The sequence below is a fragment of the Gopherus flavomarginatus genome, chromosome 5, assembly GCF_025201925.1.
Source record: "Gopherus flavomarginatus isolate rGopFla2 chromosome 5, rGopFla2.mat.asm, whole genome shotgun sequence".
NCBI classification, from domain to species: domain Eukaryota; kingdom Metazoa; phylum Chordata; order Testudines; family Testudinidae; genus Gopherus; species Gopherus flavomarginatus.
This window is the reverse complement of record NC_066621.1, coordinates 110,456,466-110,475,306: the sequence shown is the minus strand read 5'-3', so window position 1 is coordinate 110,475,306 and position 18,841 is coordinate 110,456,466. Positions and strand designations below refer to the sequence as shown.

Here is an 18,841-nt window from a genome sequence, read left to right as displayed (position 1 = left end):
TGAAAGGTTGCCGACCCCTGTACTACCGTATATACTCATTCATAAGCCTAAAATTTTTGGTAAAAAAGTAATGCATCAAAGAGCGGGGGTTGGCTTATAAATGGGTCTACACCAAATGTTGGTGATTTTAAATTCTATGGAATCATTGAATTGAATATCTAATACATTGTCGTTTTGTTTACCTGGAGCATCTGCAGGCATGGAGCCCCTCAGCTCCCTGTGTCTGCGGTTTGCTGTTCCCAGCCAAAGGGAGCTGCGGGAAGTGGCACGCCACTTCCCACAGCTCCCATTGGCTGGGAATGTCAAAGCGCGGACACTGGTTGCTGAGGGGCTCCATGCCTGCAGATGCTCCAAGTAAACAAAATGTCCCGACCCACCAGCGGCTTACCCTGACAGGCCCGGAGCCAAAGTGTGCCAACCCCTGAAATATAAGGTCATACAGATTTTGCTATTTTTACCTAACCATCTTGGAGGGTCAGCTTATAAACGAACGGGCTAATGAATGAGTATATACGAGTTCCATAGACATATCTACTCCTCAGAGTGTGAAGGGATTTTCAGCTTCGTGAAGGTAGAATGTGGCTTTGTAAGGGCACAAAGTCTCAGGATCTGTGGGGAAGTCTGGTTATATAACCCCATAGATTTTGAGGACATCAATTCAGAATGCCTGTTCTCAGGGCCGGTACAAGGAAGTTTCGCGCCCCCCCTCCCCCAACCTGGCCTCCTGCGGAAGCTAACCGAACCCGCCACCCCCCCACCTGGGGAGCCCCCCCCTTCAGCAACTACACCCCCCCACGGCAGCTAACCCCACCTGGGGAGCCCGCCCCAGCTCACCTCGGCTCTGCCTCCTCCGCTGAGCATGCCAGCATCACTCTAATTCTCCTCCCTTCCTGGGCTTGTGGCGCCAACTGGAGGAGACTTAGAGCGGGGGCTGTGGTGCTCAACGGAGGAAGCAGAGTGGAGGTGATCTGGGACGGGGAGCGGTTCCCCTGTACGCCCCTCCCCCCCCGCCCCAGCTCACCTCCACTCCACCTCCTTGCCTGAGTGGGCTTTTAGGCACCCCCAACCACTAGGCCTAGGCGGCCGCCTAGTTTTCCTAAATGGTTGTACCAGCCCTGTCTGTCCTTCAAACTCATAAGTAGCATGTTCCTCATATATAAGCTGCACTGATGGTGAGAAGTGGCAACAACTGCATGTTCAACCTTTTTTGCTTCTTGAATGGTAGAAATTCTAGAGAGTTACTGCTCCTCTGTGTAGTGCTTAACATCGGATTGATTTTTTTCATTGGTTTGCCAGGGAAAACATTGCCTAGAATGGCTTGTTGCTGTATCTTTTCCTTTTCAGCTAGCCATACCACCTGAAATCAAACATAGTCCCAACTGTGTAGTTGACTGAGTCTTAGTCACAGAGAACTCCCAGCATTGTTCATGCGGAGAACCTCTTGCCCTCTGAGGAACGGCTAGGGATCACAGATGTCTTCCCTCTTTCTCCTCCTTCTCCCCCTAGTCCTTCAGTTTTACCGGTCAGATATGGCAGTACAGCTGAGGAGCACTCTTATTGGGGAGTGTGTCCATAGTATGTAAGCTAAAGCAAGTCATTATGGTTTTCATTGTTGCCCAGCCCATTACATTATATGTAACAATAATTGAATTAAAATGTTTTGAACAAAAAAATGTTTTCTTGCCTTTTGAGGAATTTTAAATAGAGATGATGTAAACGGAACTTGAAATTTTTTAGAGAGCATGTATCTGTTTCAACTGAGTATGGTGCAGGCTGATTGTTGAATTGGTTCACTTAAGAGGCAGTGTCAGTAGCTTCAGTGTTTTCAACCCAGATTCCAAATGCAGGATTCTGTAATCTGTTCACTGAGCCACATATGATGTTAGGTAATATTCCTATCATAGAGCATCTTCACAGTTAAAGCTTTATCAGTTTATTTCAACAAATCCACATTTAAATCCTCAGAATCTTTCCAGATGGAAGGTCTATGAGGAAAAAGTGATAAAATTTATAGCTGATATAGTATACAAGCAAACTAATCATCAGTCCCATCAGTTCAAGAGGTAGTTGTAATAGATACTCATTCAGTATGCCTTTGCATCCATCATGTTGTTGTTTTTTTGATTGTTGTTCATGTATTATGTTAAAAGAATGAAATATTTTTTTTTATCCTATACTCACTGAATGTAACAGGATAGAGTGCTAAATACATGAGCCCACACTCTTACCTACACTCTTGACTTCACAAAAGGCCTAAGTGTCATGAATTAGGGTAGGAGAGTAGCCAGGGAATTTATGAGAGAACTTGATTTTAATTAAGACTAAATTAGAAGCTTTCAGTATTTTGGAATTGTGTGTTTTTATATATTCACTCTCCCTTCTCAACAAGCTTATTTATGGGACTATTTAACTGCTAAATATCATGTTAAAGAAAGCTGCCATATTTTTTCAGTTTCAAAAAAATTAATGTCTTTTGTAATAGACATTATCTGTAGAATGAGTACATTTGCCTTATTTTCTTCTTTACCCCTTATGAACAGTGTGGTCATAACTACCTAATCTTAGCACTTCTGCGATGGGTGCCTGAGAAGGATAGGTAGATCTTTGTCAGAAATGTCAGGGTTAGTCACCTATTCTCTTCCCTGTTGCTGTTTTCATTTTTCAGTTCAATATTATCTTAAGACACTTAATGCCCTAAAATTCTTATCAAGTATACAAGAGAGAGAATGAATTTTTGTGCTCTTGGCCTTACCATCTGTTTTGTCATGAAATTAAATCGCACAGTTCATCTCTCTCTCTCTCTCAGGAGACCTGCTGTTTGACTTTTAGCATTAAATTTTTCTTTTGAATGAATATGAGAATTCTTCTAATGGAAGGAAAGTTGTAGGAGACATGTTAGATGGCTGCTCTTGCAGTGTGGAACCGCCGAGAATCATAGTATATCGGGGTTGGAAGGGACCTCAGGAGGTCATCTAGTCCAACCCCCTGCTCAAAGCAGGACCAATCCCCCCTACATGTACTGTAAGCCTTCATAGAAACCCAGCCCACTCAACCTCAGATCAGCCAACGCTTAGATTATTAGGCTTGTTGCTTTGATATATGTTGCCGCATGTTGGTGAACACCAATGGGCTAGGTGCGTCAGCTGAGCAAAGGAAACAGTGATTCAGACGTATGCTTCCTAAAGCCCCCTCTTTGAAGTCCTGACTGACTTGTGTTTTGCATGTATGCCTCAAAGTGTATCTTTAATAAAATCAGACACAGAATATGAATGTATTTAATAATTCTCACCATCAGTAGTGATCTGTAGTGACAAATTCAATGTAAGGTAATTTTGTTGTTTGCAGACCCTGATGGCAGTACTTCCATGTATTTCTAGATCATATTCATCAAAAGGACTCTGAATTTGCAGAGCTTTGATTCTGGTTCTGTTATGAAATTTTGCTTTCAGTGTTTGGATTTACTAATGTATGTGGGAAAGATTAAATGGTATTCATCACAACTTTTTTTAAAGATGCAAAGAAGTTGAAACTTCCCTTTACAAAGGGTTTGTTTGCTTATTTATTTTTTAAAATACATTTATGTTTAGCGTCCACCCGGCAGAATGTTCGCAAAATTTCTCTGGATGAAGCCACGGAACTACTAGGAACAGGCTTTCTGCGTGGGAGCTCTGGATTTCTCCGAGCTAGTGGTGATATACTGAAAGGAATCAGTTCAGTCAGCAGAGATATTAGAGTTGGAGTTACTCAGGTTTGCATTATATTATATTTTATTTTTCTAATATTGCTGTGCTTATTTTTAAAAAGCTGTTAGTTTTGTTTTGTGTACTTATTTACTGTTTGTGACAATAAGTATGAAATAAGATTTTAGTGTACCATGGTATGATCCTTATCTTGAATTATACTGAAATTAATAGTACACAACAAAAATTACATGAATGTTGATGACTCATCTCCTAAGGGATCTCTGTATTTTAGTTGAATTCCAAATATAACCTTCTATTTACTATATTTTGAAAATTGTTAGGAGTAAATTTTTTTGTGTTAACGCTACAAATAATATAACTTACTGAGTGTTTTGAAGTCCTTTCCTCTAAGTATAATTTTTACATTTAAAATGTGAGGAATACATTATTTTATGTTCTTGTGGCTTGTTGTTGTTGTTGTTCTTGTTGTTTTTAAGAATTTTAAATTGGAATCTGTCTCCTGATGTATAGTGAAATATGCCTTCTCATAGTGCTAGTATTAGAGAAAATTCAAAATGTTCTCTTGCTTTCTCTATTAATTTGGCTCATACTCAAGTTGAAAAAGTGGTTCTGCTCTGAGAAGTGATTGTAAGAAAGGCAGCATCTTACTCATTACATCTTATCGTTGTAGGTATACAGGGCCATTGCTGTTTGCTATGGTAACAAAAATAAGATTTTACTTCTAGCCCTGCAGCTCTAGTGCTGCTTAGAGGACATGAACTGGATTCTATTCTTTCTTGTGCATCATAAACAGAATTATTTTCACACAGCTATATTTAGTGGTCCTTAATCAAGCAATATTCCCATTCCCTTCAATAAGAGTTTATTGGCACTTTCTTCTTGGTGCAGTCATTTGCCTGTTATGAACAGTGTGGTCATAATTACCTGATATTAGCACTTTAGTGATGCGTACCTGAGAGATAGGTAGAGGTTTGTCAGAAATGTCAAGGTTAGTCACCTGTTCCTTTCCCTGTTGCTGTTCTCATTTTTCAGTCAATATTCGATCAGTTATTCCCACTAACTGCTACTAAGAATATCCTGAGGAATCTGAAAGACTACACTCTTTCCAAGCCTCCTACCCTTCTGAAGGGAGGGCCTTGGATAGATGAGTCCATTTTCTATTCCCATCATCTCAAAGACAGGACCTTTTAATCTTATGTCACCTCCACTATGGGGGACACAGTTCAAAACATTGGCAGCTGTACTATCTCTGTCAGATCTCCTGTCTGAGGGTCATATAAAGGGGTTAATAAGCTATACGTTGTATTTTGATGGCCAGGTTGTGGAGTTGGGTTGTGGATTTAATACCTGCGCCCACATCTCACACATCATCCTTAGACCATATCAGTTAAGAGGAGATCCTTGGAAATTACGGGGTCTTTGATAACCCGTAAACTCATGAGAAATAAGGGAAGTGGGGTGGAAATAGAATTCAGGGAGAAGTTGATCCCTATTTACTGTTTTTGTTACATGGTCCTGGGCTGATTTTCAGAGACATCAGCAAGAGGGATGGTGCTTCTGATGGTAAACAGAAGATTCAGGGGCCAGAGCATAAGGTGCACCATGTTAAAAGTAATTTTTTCAGATAATGACAAGATTAGCTAGTTGCACTAAAGCTTCTTGAAAAAGCTTTTAAATTTAAAGTCTAGCATACTTTTTTAAAATGTGAAAGTAGTGAGTCAAGACTAAGGCCTGGTCTACTCACAGACTAGTATAGTTAAAGCTGTACAATATCTTTGTGAAGATAAAACCGAAGTAATTCTGTATAAAACAGTGCTCATAAATTACTAAGTTGTAGAATACTTGCATTTTACAATGTGTAATAATAAAAGTATAGATTATAAACTATTGAAAATTGGAGCACTTCAGGGATAACTCTTAAAATACTGGAAACTGTTTTGTATTTAAGAATATTTAGTATTTTTAGAGCACAAAACAGAGTTTTGTATACACACAGTAAACTGACTTGCCAAGTAAATGTTCTTGATAAATACAGACCTCCTTACAAATTCAACACAATATGTTTGCTAAGTGAGTTGAGTTCATCATATATAATTTACAGTTTGAGGAGAGGTTGGAATACCTTGGGATGAATTTTGAGGGCTATTAAAGTTATTGTCTGACAGTGCTGCAATGTGTATTTATATATTTGTCAACAATAATTTAGGAAATTGTCAGTCATCTTACTACCACACTGCCACTCCATGTTATCTTAATCCTACAGTTCCCATATCTGTTCTGCTGTTCTTGTTGTCATAAAATATATATTCTATTTTTGCCACAGTCCAGTGAAAACTTTCCTTAAGTTGTGGCATTCCGACTACACTATTGTTTTTTTTTTTATCCTTCACTTAAAGTCTATCACCATCTCTAACTTAATCTCTACTAATACCCATGAAAAGCTTTTGAATGATTTCATTTGACTTTCATGTTTTTTAGACATCTGGCATATGTATTGAAGCTATTTATAATATTGTCTTGCCTTTCTAAAATTATGAGGAAAATTCGTCTTTACATTTAAATGTGACTGTTTTGTTTTACTACACAAAGTGCTTCTGAATGCCTTAAGCAATATATTTTTGATTGGCTGTGCAGCAATTACTACAAATTGATTTGTGTGGCCAGAGTCCTAGACATTAAGTATATTCAGTACAAAGTCCCTAGTCTTTAGTATTTGTACTATAATATCACTAAGATCAAATTGGGATCAGGGCCCCGTAATACTCAGTGCCGTACAAACATAAAATAAGCCAGTTCCTTCCTGAAAGAGCTTGAAGTTGAGAACTGATGTTATAAATGCATGGTGCAGATGTTTATTAAACACAGGTAGTATTTATTTTCTCCTGACACCCAAATTTCAAGAGCCATATTTCAGTAGCATTAAATAAGCCTCTAAATTTGTGCCCAAAATTATACCAAAAAGTTTGTGTGCACATTTTTGCAAGCCCAGACTTGTATTTTTATGTGCAAACAGAATGTAGACACGTGTGTGAGCATGTTTTGCATATGGATCTTTGTGTCCTTTGTTTAAAAATGTAACGCTGAAGATTTTAAATAGCTCTTTTAAATGTAAAAAGAACTTAAATAATTGAGACTTCACATCCAACATAGATTTAAGAAAACATTTGTGTTTTGTGGTTATCTAGAGGGTTATAACTCATACTGAACATTCAAAGAAATTCTCTTGAACATGCACATCTGAATGATTCTGTTCAATCCCCATTACCAAAAAAACTTTAAGAATAGATGCCCATACTCCACTTTACTATAACTGCTGTACAGTAGATATTGAAACAATTTTAAATCATGATGATAGATTATCTGATATATAGAATTAAAAGTTTAGGTGCTATGGTTTAGTGATTAGTATGTGGAATTAGGAATAGGGAGACGTGTTCTGATCCCAGCGATGGTATTGATATACATACTAACAATTTATGACAATGAAATTGTTGACTATTGATATACATACTAACAATTTATGACAATGAAATTGTTGACTATGTACATTTTTTTACATTCAAAAAGAAAGGAAATATAGAAGATGTAAGTGAAAGTAGATTGTTACAATAAATATAGAAATTGTTTTCAATTCATCCCATTTGCCCCATCTTTCCTCAAATACTCCAGTTGTTATAATAATATAGACAATAAAGCTCCCTTTATCTTAATTTATTCCAGTTAACCATTTTTTCTGTAGTTGGTGTTTTGTTTTTGCAAACATTCTGATGAAAGTGATTTCATCTGCCTTTGTTTTACTATGAGACCTTGGACAAGTTCATTTAGCTGCCCTATTTCTCAGTTTTCCCATCTGTAAAATGGGAATAATACAATGGTGTGTTGTGAGGCTTAATTAGTATCTGCCAAGTGCTTTTAGATTGGAGGAAGAAAAGCAGTATAGAAGTACAAACTAATATACTCTTAAGTTACGGTTTTTCTTCTCTGCATCCTCAGGTAAAATGATGGGAAACCTGTATACTGACAAACTATAGTACTTAACAAATTACAGCATAGAAAGGAAGTTGTTATAATCAGACATGAGGCAAAATATGCATGGGTTATTGCTATTTTATAGTGAATGCTATTAATTGCAAACTCTTGTTGTTGAATTTCATTCATATACTCACATTTTTATTGCTCACTTTTCATGGTGTCAGATATGTGCATATAAAACATACACTTAAGCATTTGTAAAGAACTATATTATGCAGCAAGATAAATGATCTTGTGGTGATTAGATTTGAAAAGTGGCTCTGCATTCTTTCTTTTGGTTGTTTGCGACATCTATGGCCTTTGTATGGGTCCTCTGTTGCAAGACAAAAAACTAAAATTCATTAAAATAAAGAGCTTTCCCTGGTGATTGCAAATATTCCCTAAATCTAGGCCAGCAGAAACAAAATTCTCGTAGGAATATGGGTTATAGTTTTGTAATACTGTGATTCTTAAAATGCATTCATATATTAAATTTGGGCTCCATGTGCAGAATGTTAAATAGCTGGAAGCTGTTGTTCAGGGAGATCAAACACAATGTTTTACATAACAAGTGCCTGTTCAGGGTAAACTGGTACTTCTCATGCACTGAAATGAAATAAAATAGACAAGCATCTTGAATTAACTTGCTGTTAGACCAGACTCAGTGCTGCTGGTACAGTGTTAATTGAAAGTAATTTTTAAACTCTATTGCCTAAATTGACAGATAAAATAACCTACATCAGAAAGGCAAAAGAATTTCCAACTAAATTAAAACTGAGAAAGTACACAAAATGGTCCTATAAAGGAAATTAAATGTAGTTTCTGTGGAGAATGCAGTATCCCTGTGTTTGATATAGTGCAGGGTGATATTAAACATTTACATGGATCTGTAAATGTAAATGGCAATTTTCCAGATGACTTTATTCTAAATATTACTTTCTTCAAATCTTTTTCAGGCATATGTGGTATTTGTCTCCACATTAGGAGGACAGTGGCTTGAAAGGAATTTCTCTGCCTTACTTTCCCATATTTTAGATCTAGTGTCTCAGTCTCACCCTAAAGCTATTCAGACTCAGATGGATGCTATCTGCTGTCGCCGTTGTATTTCATTTATCCTTCGAGCTACAGTAGGAGGTCTTCTTGGAGAAAAAGCTCAAATTGCAGCTGCCAAAGAGATTTGTCAAGCCATCTGGAGGCTGAAGAAAGTTGTGGGTATGGGACTAACAAGATTCTGTTTGTGAGGGAGGTTTGCTTTTTAAACCAGTGCTAAAATGATTGTTCGCCTACCCTAATCCTAAAGATTCTGCAGAAATAGAACTTCTACTTCTGGTATATTACCATAATAATGTAGAGAAACGTTTGTTTGTTGGGGGGGGTTTGTGTTTTTTTTCAGGTAGATTTATTGATTAAAAATAAAACAAAAAACTTCTTAAACTTGTCACATAGCAGAATGACTTTTAACAGTAAAACACAGATAACAGAATAGATCAAATAAATTTAAACTGTAATTGATACAAATGGGGCCAGATTCTCTTTCCCTGCTCTAGCTATTTCATATTACACAGGTGGTGCAAAATGGCAGAACCTGGCCCAGCTAGCCATCTGCAAATTCCTTGGGCATAAGGGAGATTTTAAATGGTGTAACATCTGTGCCTGGTTCCTGTGCCAACTAGTTCGACCGCATTGGGGGTGTGATGAGGGGACTAGAGCATGCCTTTGCTGTGCCAATTCTCAATTCGTGTATAGTCCTATATCTTATTGCTGGTTAAATCTGTAGTGTCCTAAAATAAAATTTAGTTGACTAACTCTAAATTTTGCTGCATATGTGCTCTTAGCTTTTCTGCCTTATAGACTTAACTGTCTTGCACATCTCTTACTTTTTTAAAAGTGCCATATAGTGAAGGTAATCAAACCAGGCACCCATCCCATGTCAAAATATGGCCCGTTCCAATCCTGTGGATTTAGTTGAAAATAGAATGGTTCTTGGTTGCTACCATTCCCACCTGCTAAATTGACAAGGTGGTGTTTTTTTATGATTGTTTTCTACTCTTCCCACCCACTGCTTACCCTTGAACTAAATAATGTCCTTTTCTGTGGCAACTTGATTGAGGTATGGAAAGTCTCAGCTAAGTTCCATTGGAAATCCTAAATCTTATGTGAGACAATTAATGATAGAAGAATATTTCTAATATAGCTACCATATCATTGCATTTCTTTATTTTGTCTTTGTATTTTACTATTATTTTATTTTAATGTGCAATGATTTCACAGTTTTTAATGTGTTACCAGATGTTGTAATGAGTGACGGTAACTTGGAAACTCGGATTGGTACAACAGACGTAACAGCAAGCCAACATGTTCTTGTGTGTGCATTACATGAACTTGGAAGTCTCATACATGGTTTAGGCACTACTGCTGCACCATTGCTACAAGATTCCAGTACAGGTAATAGATTGTCTGCAAAATATGTTCCTTGAGATTTTTTTGCAAATTTAATCGCATCAGTGTGTTCTTATTTTTGTGGAATATTCGGACTGACATATGGAAATATACGAACACAGAGAAGATATAACACATAGGAAATATATGAACAAATTGGAGAGAGTCCAGTAGAGAGCAACAGAAATGATAGATGATTTGGGAAACCTGACCTATGGGAAAGGTTGAAAAAAGTGGACATGTTTAGTCTTGAGAAGAGAAGACCTGAGAGGGGACCTGATATGTCTTCAAATACATTAAGGCTGTTAGAGAGAACAGTGTTGAATTGTTCTCCATGTCCGCTAAAGATAGGACAAAAAGTAATGGTATTAATCTGCAGCAAGGGAGATTTAGGTTAGATATTAGGACTTCGTAACTAAGAGTAGTTAAGCTCTGGAACATGCTTCCAAGAGAGGTTATTGCCTCCCCATTGCTGGAGGTTTTAAGAACAGGTTGGACAATTCCCTGTCAATGATGGTCTAGGTTTATTTGATCCTGCATCAGCTCAGGGGGCTGGAGTTGAGGACCTCCTTTCTAGCCCTACATTTCTATGATTCTGTGATTCTATATCAGAAATGCACTCCTTTTTTAAATGTGTAACTTCTGTTGCATTCAGGCTCTTGAAAATTATTAGTGCTTCATACACTTGATCTCTAAAATCTATCAATTTCTCCTTCTGAAGCCTTTGGTTCTCTCTCCCATTGACAACTGCAACCTCCTTTCTGCCATGCCAGCTTATCATCTTGACCCATTCAGTCTGTTCAGAACACTGCTACTAATATCAGCTAGCTGTGTGGCTGCTCTGATTGCAATTACGTTCTCCAGATCATTGCTGAAGAGACTTGCTTTTTCTCTGTGAAGTTCAAGCTCATCCACGCCTTCAAGCCTCTGCATAACTCCATCTCAGCTTTGCTCTCATTTCATCCTGTGCTGTTTGTGACCCTCCCTCATGACCAGTCCCTTTTCTGACATTTTCCCATTTTCCTCCTCTGCTTAAACTCCCTCTCTTCATGCATCAGATAAGAAAAAAAGTTTTAAAAGTTGGTTATCTATTTATTTTTATCCTAAAATTTGCTGCTTGTATAAAGCCTTTCAAAGACTATCACCCAAACATCTGTGCACCACCTCATAGATTCTAGGACTGGAAGGGACCTCAAGAGGTCATCGAGTCCAGTCCCCTGCCCTCATGGCAGGACCAAATACTGTCTAGACCATTCCTGATAGACATTTATCTAACCTACTCTTAAATATCTCCAGAGATGGAGATTCCACAACCTCCCTAGGCAATTTATTCCAGTGTTTAACTACCCTGACAGTTAGGAACCTTTTCCCTAATGTCCAACCTAAATCTCCCTTGCTGCAGTTTAAACCCATTGCTGCTTGTTCTATCATTAGAGGCTAAGGGGAACAAGATTTCTCCCTCCTCCTTATTGACACCCTTTTAGATACCTGAAAATTGCTATCATGTCCCCTCTGTCTTCTCTTTTCTAAACTAAACAAAGCCAATTCTTTCAGCCTTCCTTCATAGGTCATGTTCTCAAGACCTTTAATCATTCTTGTTGCTCTTTTCTGGACTCTCTCCAATTTCTCCACATCTTTCTTGAAATGCAGTGCCCAGAACTGGACACAATGTTCCAGTTGAGGCCTAACCAGCGCAGAGTAGAGCGGAAGAATGACTTCTCGTGTCTTACTCAAAACACACAAAATGCATCCCAGAATCATGTTTGTTTTTTTTGCAACAGCATCACACTGTTGACTCATTTAGCTTGTGGTCCACTATAACCCCTAGATCCCTTTCTGCCGTACTCCTTCCTAGACAGTCTCTTCCCATTCTGTATGTGTGAAACTGATCTGTTCCTTCCTAAGTGGAGCACTTTGCATTTGTCTTTGTTAAACTTCATCCTGTTTACCTCAGACCATTTCTCTAATTTCTCCAGATCATTTTGAGTTATGACGCTATCCTCCTAAGTAGTTGCAATCCCTCCCAGTTTGGTATCATTTGCAAACTTAATAAATGTACTTTCTATGCCAGTATCTAAGTCGTTGATGAAGATATTGAACAGAGCCGGTCCCAAAACAGACCCCTGCGGAGCCCCACTTGTTATACCTTTCCAACAGCATTGGGAACCATTAATACCTACTCTCTGAGTACATTTATCCAGCCAGTTATACACCCACCTTATAGTAGTCCCATCTAAGTTGTATTTGCCTAGTTTATTGATAAGAATATCATGCGAGACCGGATCAAATGCCTTACTAAAGTCTAGGTATACCACATCCACCGCTTCTCCCTTATCCATAAGACTCGTTATCTTATCAAAGAAAACTATCGGATTTGTTTGACATGATTTGTTCTTTACAAATCCATGCTGGTTATTCCCTATCATCTTACCACTTTTGAAGTGTTTGCAGATGATTTCCTTAATTACTTGCTCCATTATCTTCCTTGGCACAGAAGTTGAATTAACTGATCTGTAGTTTCCTGGGTTGTTTTTATTTCCTTTTTTATAGATGGGCACTCTATTTGCCTTTTTCCAGTCTTATGGAATCTCTCCTGTCTCCTATGATTTTTCAAAGATAATAGTTAGAGGCTCAGATACTTCCTCTGTTAGCTCCTTGAGTATTCTAGGATGCATTTCATCAGGCCCTGGTGACTTGCAGGCATCTAACTTTTCTAAGTGATTTTTAACTTGTTCTTTTTTTATTTTATCTTCTAAACCTACCCCCTTCCCATTAGCATTCACTGTTAGGGATTCCTTCAGACTTCTCGGTGAAGACTGAAACAAAAAAGTCGTTAAGCATCTCTGCCATTTCCAAGTTTCCTGTTACTGTTTCTCCCTCCTCACTGAACAGTGGGCCTAGCCTGCCCTTGGTCTTCCTCTTGCTTCTAATGTATTGATAAAAAGTCATCTTGTTTCCCTTTATTCCCGTAGCTAGTTTGAGCTCATTTTGTGCCTTTGCCTTTCTAATCTTGCCCATGCATTCCTGTGTTGTTTGCCTATATTCATCCTTTGTAATCTGTCCTAGTTTCCATTTTTTATATGACTCCTTTTTATTTTTTAGATCATGCAAGATCTCGTGGTTTAGCCGAGGTGGTCTTTTGCCACATTTTCTATCTTTCCTACCCAGCGGAATAGCTTGTTTTTAGGCCCTTAGTAGCGTCCCTTTGAAAAACTGCCAACTCTCCTCAGTTGGTTTTCCCCTCAGTTTTGATTCCCATGGGACCTTACCTATCAGCTCTCTGAGCTTACCAAATCCACCTTCCTGAAATCCATGGTCTCTATTTTGCTGTGCTCCCTTCTACCCTTCCTTAGAATTGTGAACTCTGATTTCATGATCACTTTCACCCAAGCTGCCTTCTACTTTCAAATTCTCAACAAGTTCCTCCCTATTTGTTAAAATCAAGTATAGAACTGCTTCCCCCCAGTAGCTTTTTCAACCTTCTGAAATAAAAAGTTGTCTGCAGTGCAGTACAAGAACTTATTGGATGGTCTGTGCCCTGCTGTGTTATTTTCCCAACATATATCTGGATAGTTGAAGTCCTCAATCACCACCAAATCTTGGGCTTTGGATGATTTTGTTAAGTTGTTTAAAAAAAGCCTCATCCATCTCTTCCACCTGGTTAGGTGACCTGTAGTAAACTCCTAGCATGACATCACCCCAGGGACTCTCAACACTTCTGTCTCCTATGTCCATCTCCACCTCAGTCCAAGTGTGTACATTTTTAATATATAAGGCAACACCTGCTCCCCTTTCCCTGTCTATCCTTCCTGAGCAAGCTGTACCCCTCCACACCAACATTACAATCATGTTTATTATCCCACTAAGTTTCAGTGATGCCAACAATGTCACTGTTGTATTTATCTATTAGCGCTTCCAGTTCTTCCTGCTAATTACCTATACTTCTCACATTTGTATGTAGGCATCTAAGATACTGATTTGATCTTGCCTCTCAGTTTTGCCTTGACCCTCCTTTCTCTCTGCCATTATGGCCCATGCTCCCTCCTATTTCCTGCCCATCTCCCAGGTCTCCATGTTCCCCACTTACCTGTGGGCTTTGCTCACCTGTCCCCGTTGAACCTAGTTTAAAGCCCTCCTCACTAGGTTAGCCAGTCTGTGTCCAAATAGGGTCTTTCCTCTCCTCGAAAGGTGAACACCATCTCTGCTTAGCCGTCTTTCCTGGAATAGTATCCTGTGGTCAAGAAAGCCAAAGCCCTCCTGGCGACACCATCTTCGCAGCCAGGGATTCACCTCCACGATGCACCTGGGTCCCTACTTCTGCCTGGGCCCCTACCTTTGACAGCAAGAATCAAAGAGAATACCATCTACGCTCCAGACTCCTTCACCCGTATTCCCAGAGCACTGTAGTCACTCTTGATCTGCTCAGTGTCACGCCTCGTAGTATCATTTGTGCCCACATGGATGAGTAGCATGGAGTAGTATTCAGAGGGCTGGATAATCCTCGACAACGCCTCCATAATGTCTCAGATACTGGCCCATGGCAGGCAGCATACCTCCCTAGATGAAATGTCAGGGGGACAGATAGGTGTCTCTGTCCCCCTCAGAAGAGAGTCTCTGACCGCCACTACCTTATGTTTCCTGTTCGCAGTGGTGGCAGTAGACCTCCCAGCCTTAGGTGTACGAGTCTTCTCCTCCTCTAATGTAGGGGGTGATTCCTTCTCTCTTGTATCAAGAAGAGCATAACGGTTACCTATTACCACGGCAGGAGGGATTGGGGCAGGGGTGGTGCACTGCCTGCTGCCAGGAGTAACCAGCTGCCACTGTCCACCCTGAGCTATCTCCTTCACCAGTCCTGTGTCAGCAGTCCTGTGTACTCAGCTGTCTCCACATAGACACTGTCCAGGAATTGCTCATGGTTTTGGATGCTCCTCAACCTAGCCACCTCCTCCTGTAGCTCCCCCACCTGCTGCCTGAGAGATTTCACCAGCAGGCACCTTTCACATTGGATGGTCCCCCAAGCCTGGATGTCAGTAAGTGGGAATTGCAAATGATAGTCTCTGCAAAACCACACCAAGATCTGGGTAGAAGCCTCCATGCTCAGGCGCTCTCTGGCTACAGGCGCAGGTGGAGGAGACAGAAGCAGTGCTGGCACAGGTGTTGCGGGTCTTCCTAACCATCGTAGGCCTGCCTCTGTCAAAGTCCCCTGTCTGCAGCCCCCTGTCCCCTTCGCCTGTACTGTACTCCTGCCTTTACTGTTACTCAGAGTACAGATAAAAAGTACATTGTGTATCAGATTGAAAGTATATACTACTTAGAGTAAGAGTTGTATTTTTAGTTCAGTGTCACACACACTGTGCAATGTGCTCAGTAAATATGTTTGACCAAATTTAAATAGAAATTTTTAGTTATTCTCTTATGTTTCCATTTTAGTGCAGTGAATGGTCTGTCCTATTTTGCTTTAGTGATTTAAAAGTCGTTACTCCAGATCTGTTGTGTTATACTTTACCTCCAGTCATGCAGTTAATCTGTGCAGTGGACATCGGTATCTATACACAGCTATATTGTATCAATCCATTATAGGCCTCATCCATGCATTGTTATTCATGCAGAGACACTGGTCTGCCTGCATGGATTTACTTGCCGGATCAGGCCTGTAATTACTTACCAAGGTACTTTTGTAGACATTTCATGTTTGCTTAATGTATTAGAACAATGGTACAAATAGGATGACATTGATAAGAAATGTTGAGTTTGATATTGCAGTCTGGTTTGATAATTTAGTGTTATCTCAGTGCTCCCGGAAAAATTACACATACAGAAGCATAGTATATTTAGTGCTTTTGTCCAAAAAAGTAATTGTGTATTTGTAAATGTAACACTGGACTAGATATGCCATAAAGAAGCTATCAGGATTTTATATCATTGTCGCTGTAGACCAGTGTGACATGAAGGCGATGTGTTAAACAGAAACCACACTGAGGAGGAATAACATTTCAAAGGCGGCACGCGAGCTGATTTTCCGTAGCACTCGCTGCCCGGGTTCTGGCCACCACTCTAGGGGACTCTGCATTTTAATTTAATTTAAATACGTTTCTGAAACATTTTAAAAACCTTATTTACTTTACATACAACAATAGTTTAGTTATGTATTATAGACTTATAGAAAGAGACCTTCTAAAAACGTTAAAATGTATTACTGGCACGTGAAACCTTAAATCCGAGTGAATAAATGAAGACTCGGCACACCACTTCTGATAACTGTTTAGACAGTTAGCTTGCTCATAAGCCAGACTGCTTTGTCCATGTCTTAAGTATATTTATTTTTCTTTCAGGGGTTCTGGATGCAGTAATCTCAGTTATTCTTCATCCCAGTATTTCAGTTCGACTAGCAGCAGCTTGGTGTCTACGCTGCGTTGTTGTAGCATTGCCATCCTATGTGTCTCCACTCTTGGATCGCTGCATCGAGCGGCTTAGTGCCCTTAAGACCTCCCCTGAAGCAGTGACTGGATATAGTTTTGCTGTTGCTGCTTTGTTGGGAGCAGTAAAACACTGCCCATTAGGAATTCCACATGGAAAAGGGAAGGTAATGATCCTATTCATTTACTTGTAAGCAGTTCTGTTGTGCTCCTTCCTGAAGTGTCTCAAATGTATTTCTTATTTAGTTGTGATATTACCATGCTGATTTTTTTTTCTTTCATAAATCTCATGATTGGAACACTGACATTTTTTTCTCAAAATATTGATGGAGTAGTTTCTTTTATTAGGAAGAAAAGGATCCCTAAGAACACACTTAATAATGCTATTTTCTTTACTCCATAAATTTAGTCATTTAAATCACTGATCAGGTAGTGTAACATTTCTGAATTGCAGATTTTCCAAAGAAGATCCATGGCATTGGTAACCTTAGTAAATATTCAGTCTGTTAACTTTTGCTAATTACAGAGTAGAGATGGACAGGGTAAGTTGCTGTTTAAGCAGGTTAGCAGTGTGTGTATGTGAGGGGTACTCCTCTTTTTTTATACTCTTCTCCTTCCTATTTCCATGAAATTATAAGAAAACACACCTCTCTGAGTCTAAACAAGCCTGAAACTTGGTTGCAGTCACTCATTGGCTCCATGCCTCTGGGGTTTGCTTAGGTGACACCTTCAGCTCCTGAGATATGCAGTCTGTTCAATGAATATGCAAGATTTCTAACTTCCTTTGTTTGGAAAAGCATCATAACTTAAAAGTTAGTGTTTAACTTTTTTCTCTTTTTATTCAATTCATTTTCTGAGATATATCAGTTGTATTAGAGTTCACCAGCAAATGAAATTCTATTTTCAAAATTTACAATCATTCCTTTTATATAAAGTTTTTTGTTCTCAAACCAGTCTTTTTTAAAATTAAATTACTTTATAAAAAGTCTTTAGCTTAAATAGCTGTGAAAGAAGTTGTTGATTTTTTTCTAACAGTTTTTCTGGAGATGATTCTTCATCTTCTTGAGTTGGGTGAGAGAGCTGCTTGAGCACTGTCAGTAATAAATTAATTAAATTCCCATTAATATAAATACTCTATAGTCAAATGGCTTCTTTCATTAGCAGTCAGTTTAGCAAGGTCATTACATTTTAGATTAGTACATACACATTTTACCATTTAAATAGCAATGATATTAAGAGCTTTTCATTTACCAAACAAATTTGCAAGTATGCATTTCAGGTGTTTGCCACTTGAACATTTAGGAAATAAACAAAAAAAATCAAATATTTCCAACTACGTTTTTCCTCAAGGCTTTTCTGAATGAAGTTTATAAAGATTATAAAATTCATTTAAGCAAGAATACTTCTAGAATTCTTTGTATGAGTTTACTTAGAAGTTTTTCTGTTAAGATGAAAAATAACAAATGACTTTACACCAGTTTATTTTTTTTTTATTTTAGTTGGCATCCTGGTCTAGATAAGACACTCTTAATGTCTGTTTCTTGACCTAAGCTACTTACAGTTACAGTTTGTTACAGCAATTAGACTACTATTAAATATTTTGTACAAAGCACAAATTTCAATAACCAATATATCTTTTAAACATAGTACAAAGGAAAATAGTATAAAAGTTAAAGCAAAGTCAAGTTTAAAATGCAGCTCTCCTGAGTTTGAATAACACTCTTAGAGCGAATAAGCATGGTTTTATGGCTAAGGAGGGGCTATCTTCTGAATGTTTGCTTGCCCGTGGGAGACAGAAACAAACACCTCCTCGAATTTCTTTAACCAGCCTGAATATAAGTAACTAAACTAACAGATACTGTTATATTTTCAAGCATCCTGTCTATAACGTATTTGTATTTATAAATATTCATTCAATAAAGATGCAGACACGTTTTTAACAACCTAATATTAATGTAAGTTATAATAATTTTATGAATATTTTTGCATTAAGATTGAGGTCTGCCCACCACACATCACTGTTGCTTCTGGGAATGAGGGTTGATTCTAAAGAGCTTTGGCAAAGAGAAATTGGAAAGAGGAGGGAGACTGTAATTTGAGAGTAAACTTGTCGAGACCAGTTATGTTGTCAGAATTGTAAATCAGTAGGTTCTGTTTGAAGCCAGTGAAACTTTCTCTCAAGTTTAAAGCTTCTGGCCTGACTTTCAAGTATCTTAAATTGGCAGGCTACCATTACTGGCCCCTTTCCCAACAACTGTATTGTTGAGTAAG

General features: G+C 38.6%; 1 protein-coding gene across 6 annotated transcripts in view; it reads left to right on the top strand.

Moving 5' to 3' along the window:
• Nucleotides 1-18,841, top strand: part of HEATR5A (HEAT repeat containing 5A) — a 122,460-nt gene that overhangs the window by 18,606 nt on the left and 85,013 nt on the right. For all 6 annotated transcript variants that reach the window (XM_050953834.1, XM_050953833.1, XM_050953832.1 and 3 more), the window contains 4 exons: nt 3,588-3,748; nt 8,672-8,927; nt 10,005-10,160; nt 16,487-16,737. In XM_050953834.1, coding sequence (XP_050809791.1) covers nt 3,588-3,748; nt 8,672-8,927; nt 10,005-10,160; nt 16,487-16,737 — 824 coding nt within the window. The remainder of the gene's footprint in view (nt 1-3,587; nt 3,749-8,671; nt 8,928-10,004; nt 10,161-16,486; nt 16,738-18,841) is intronic.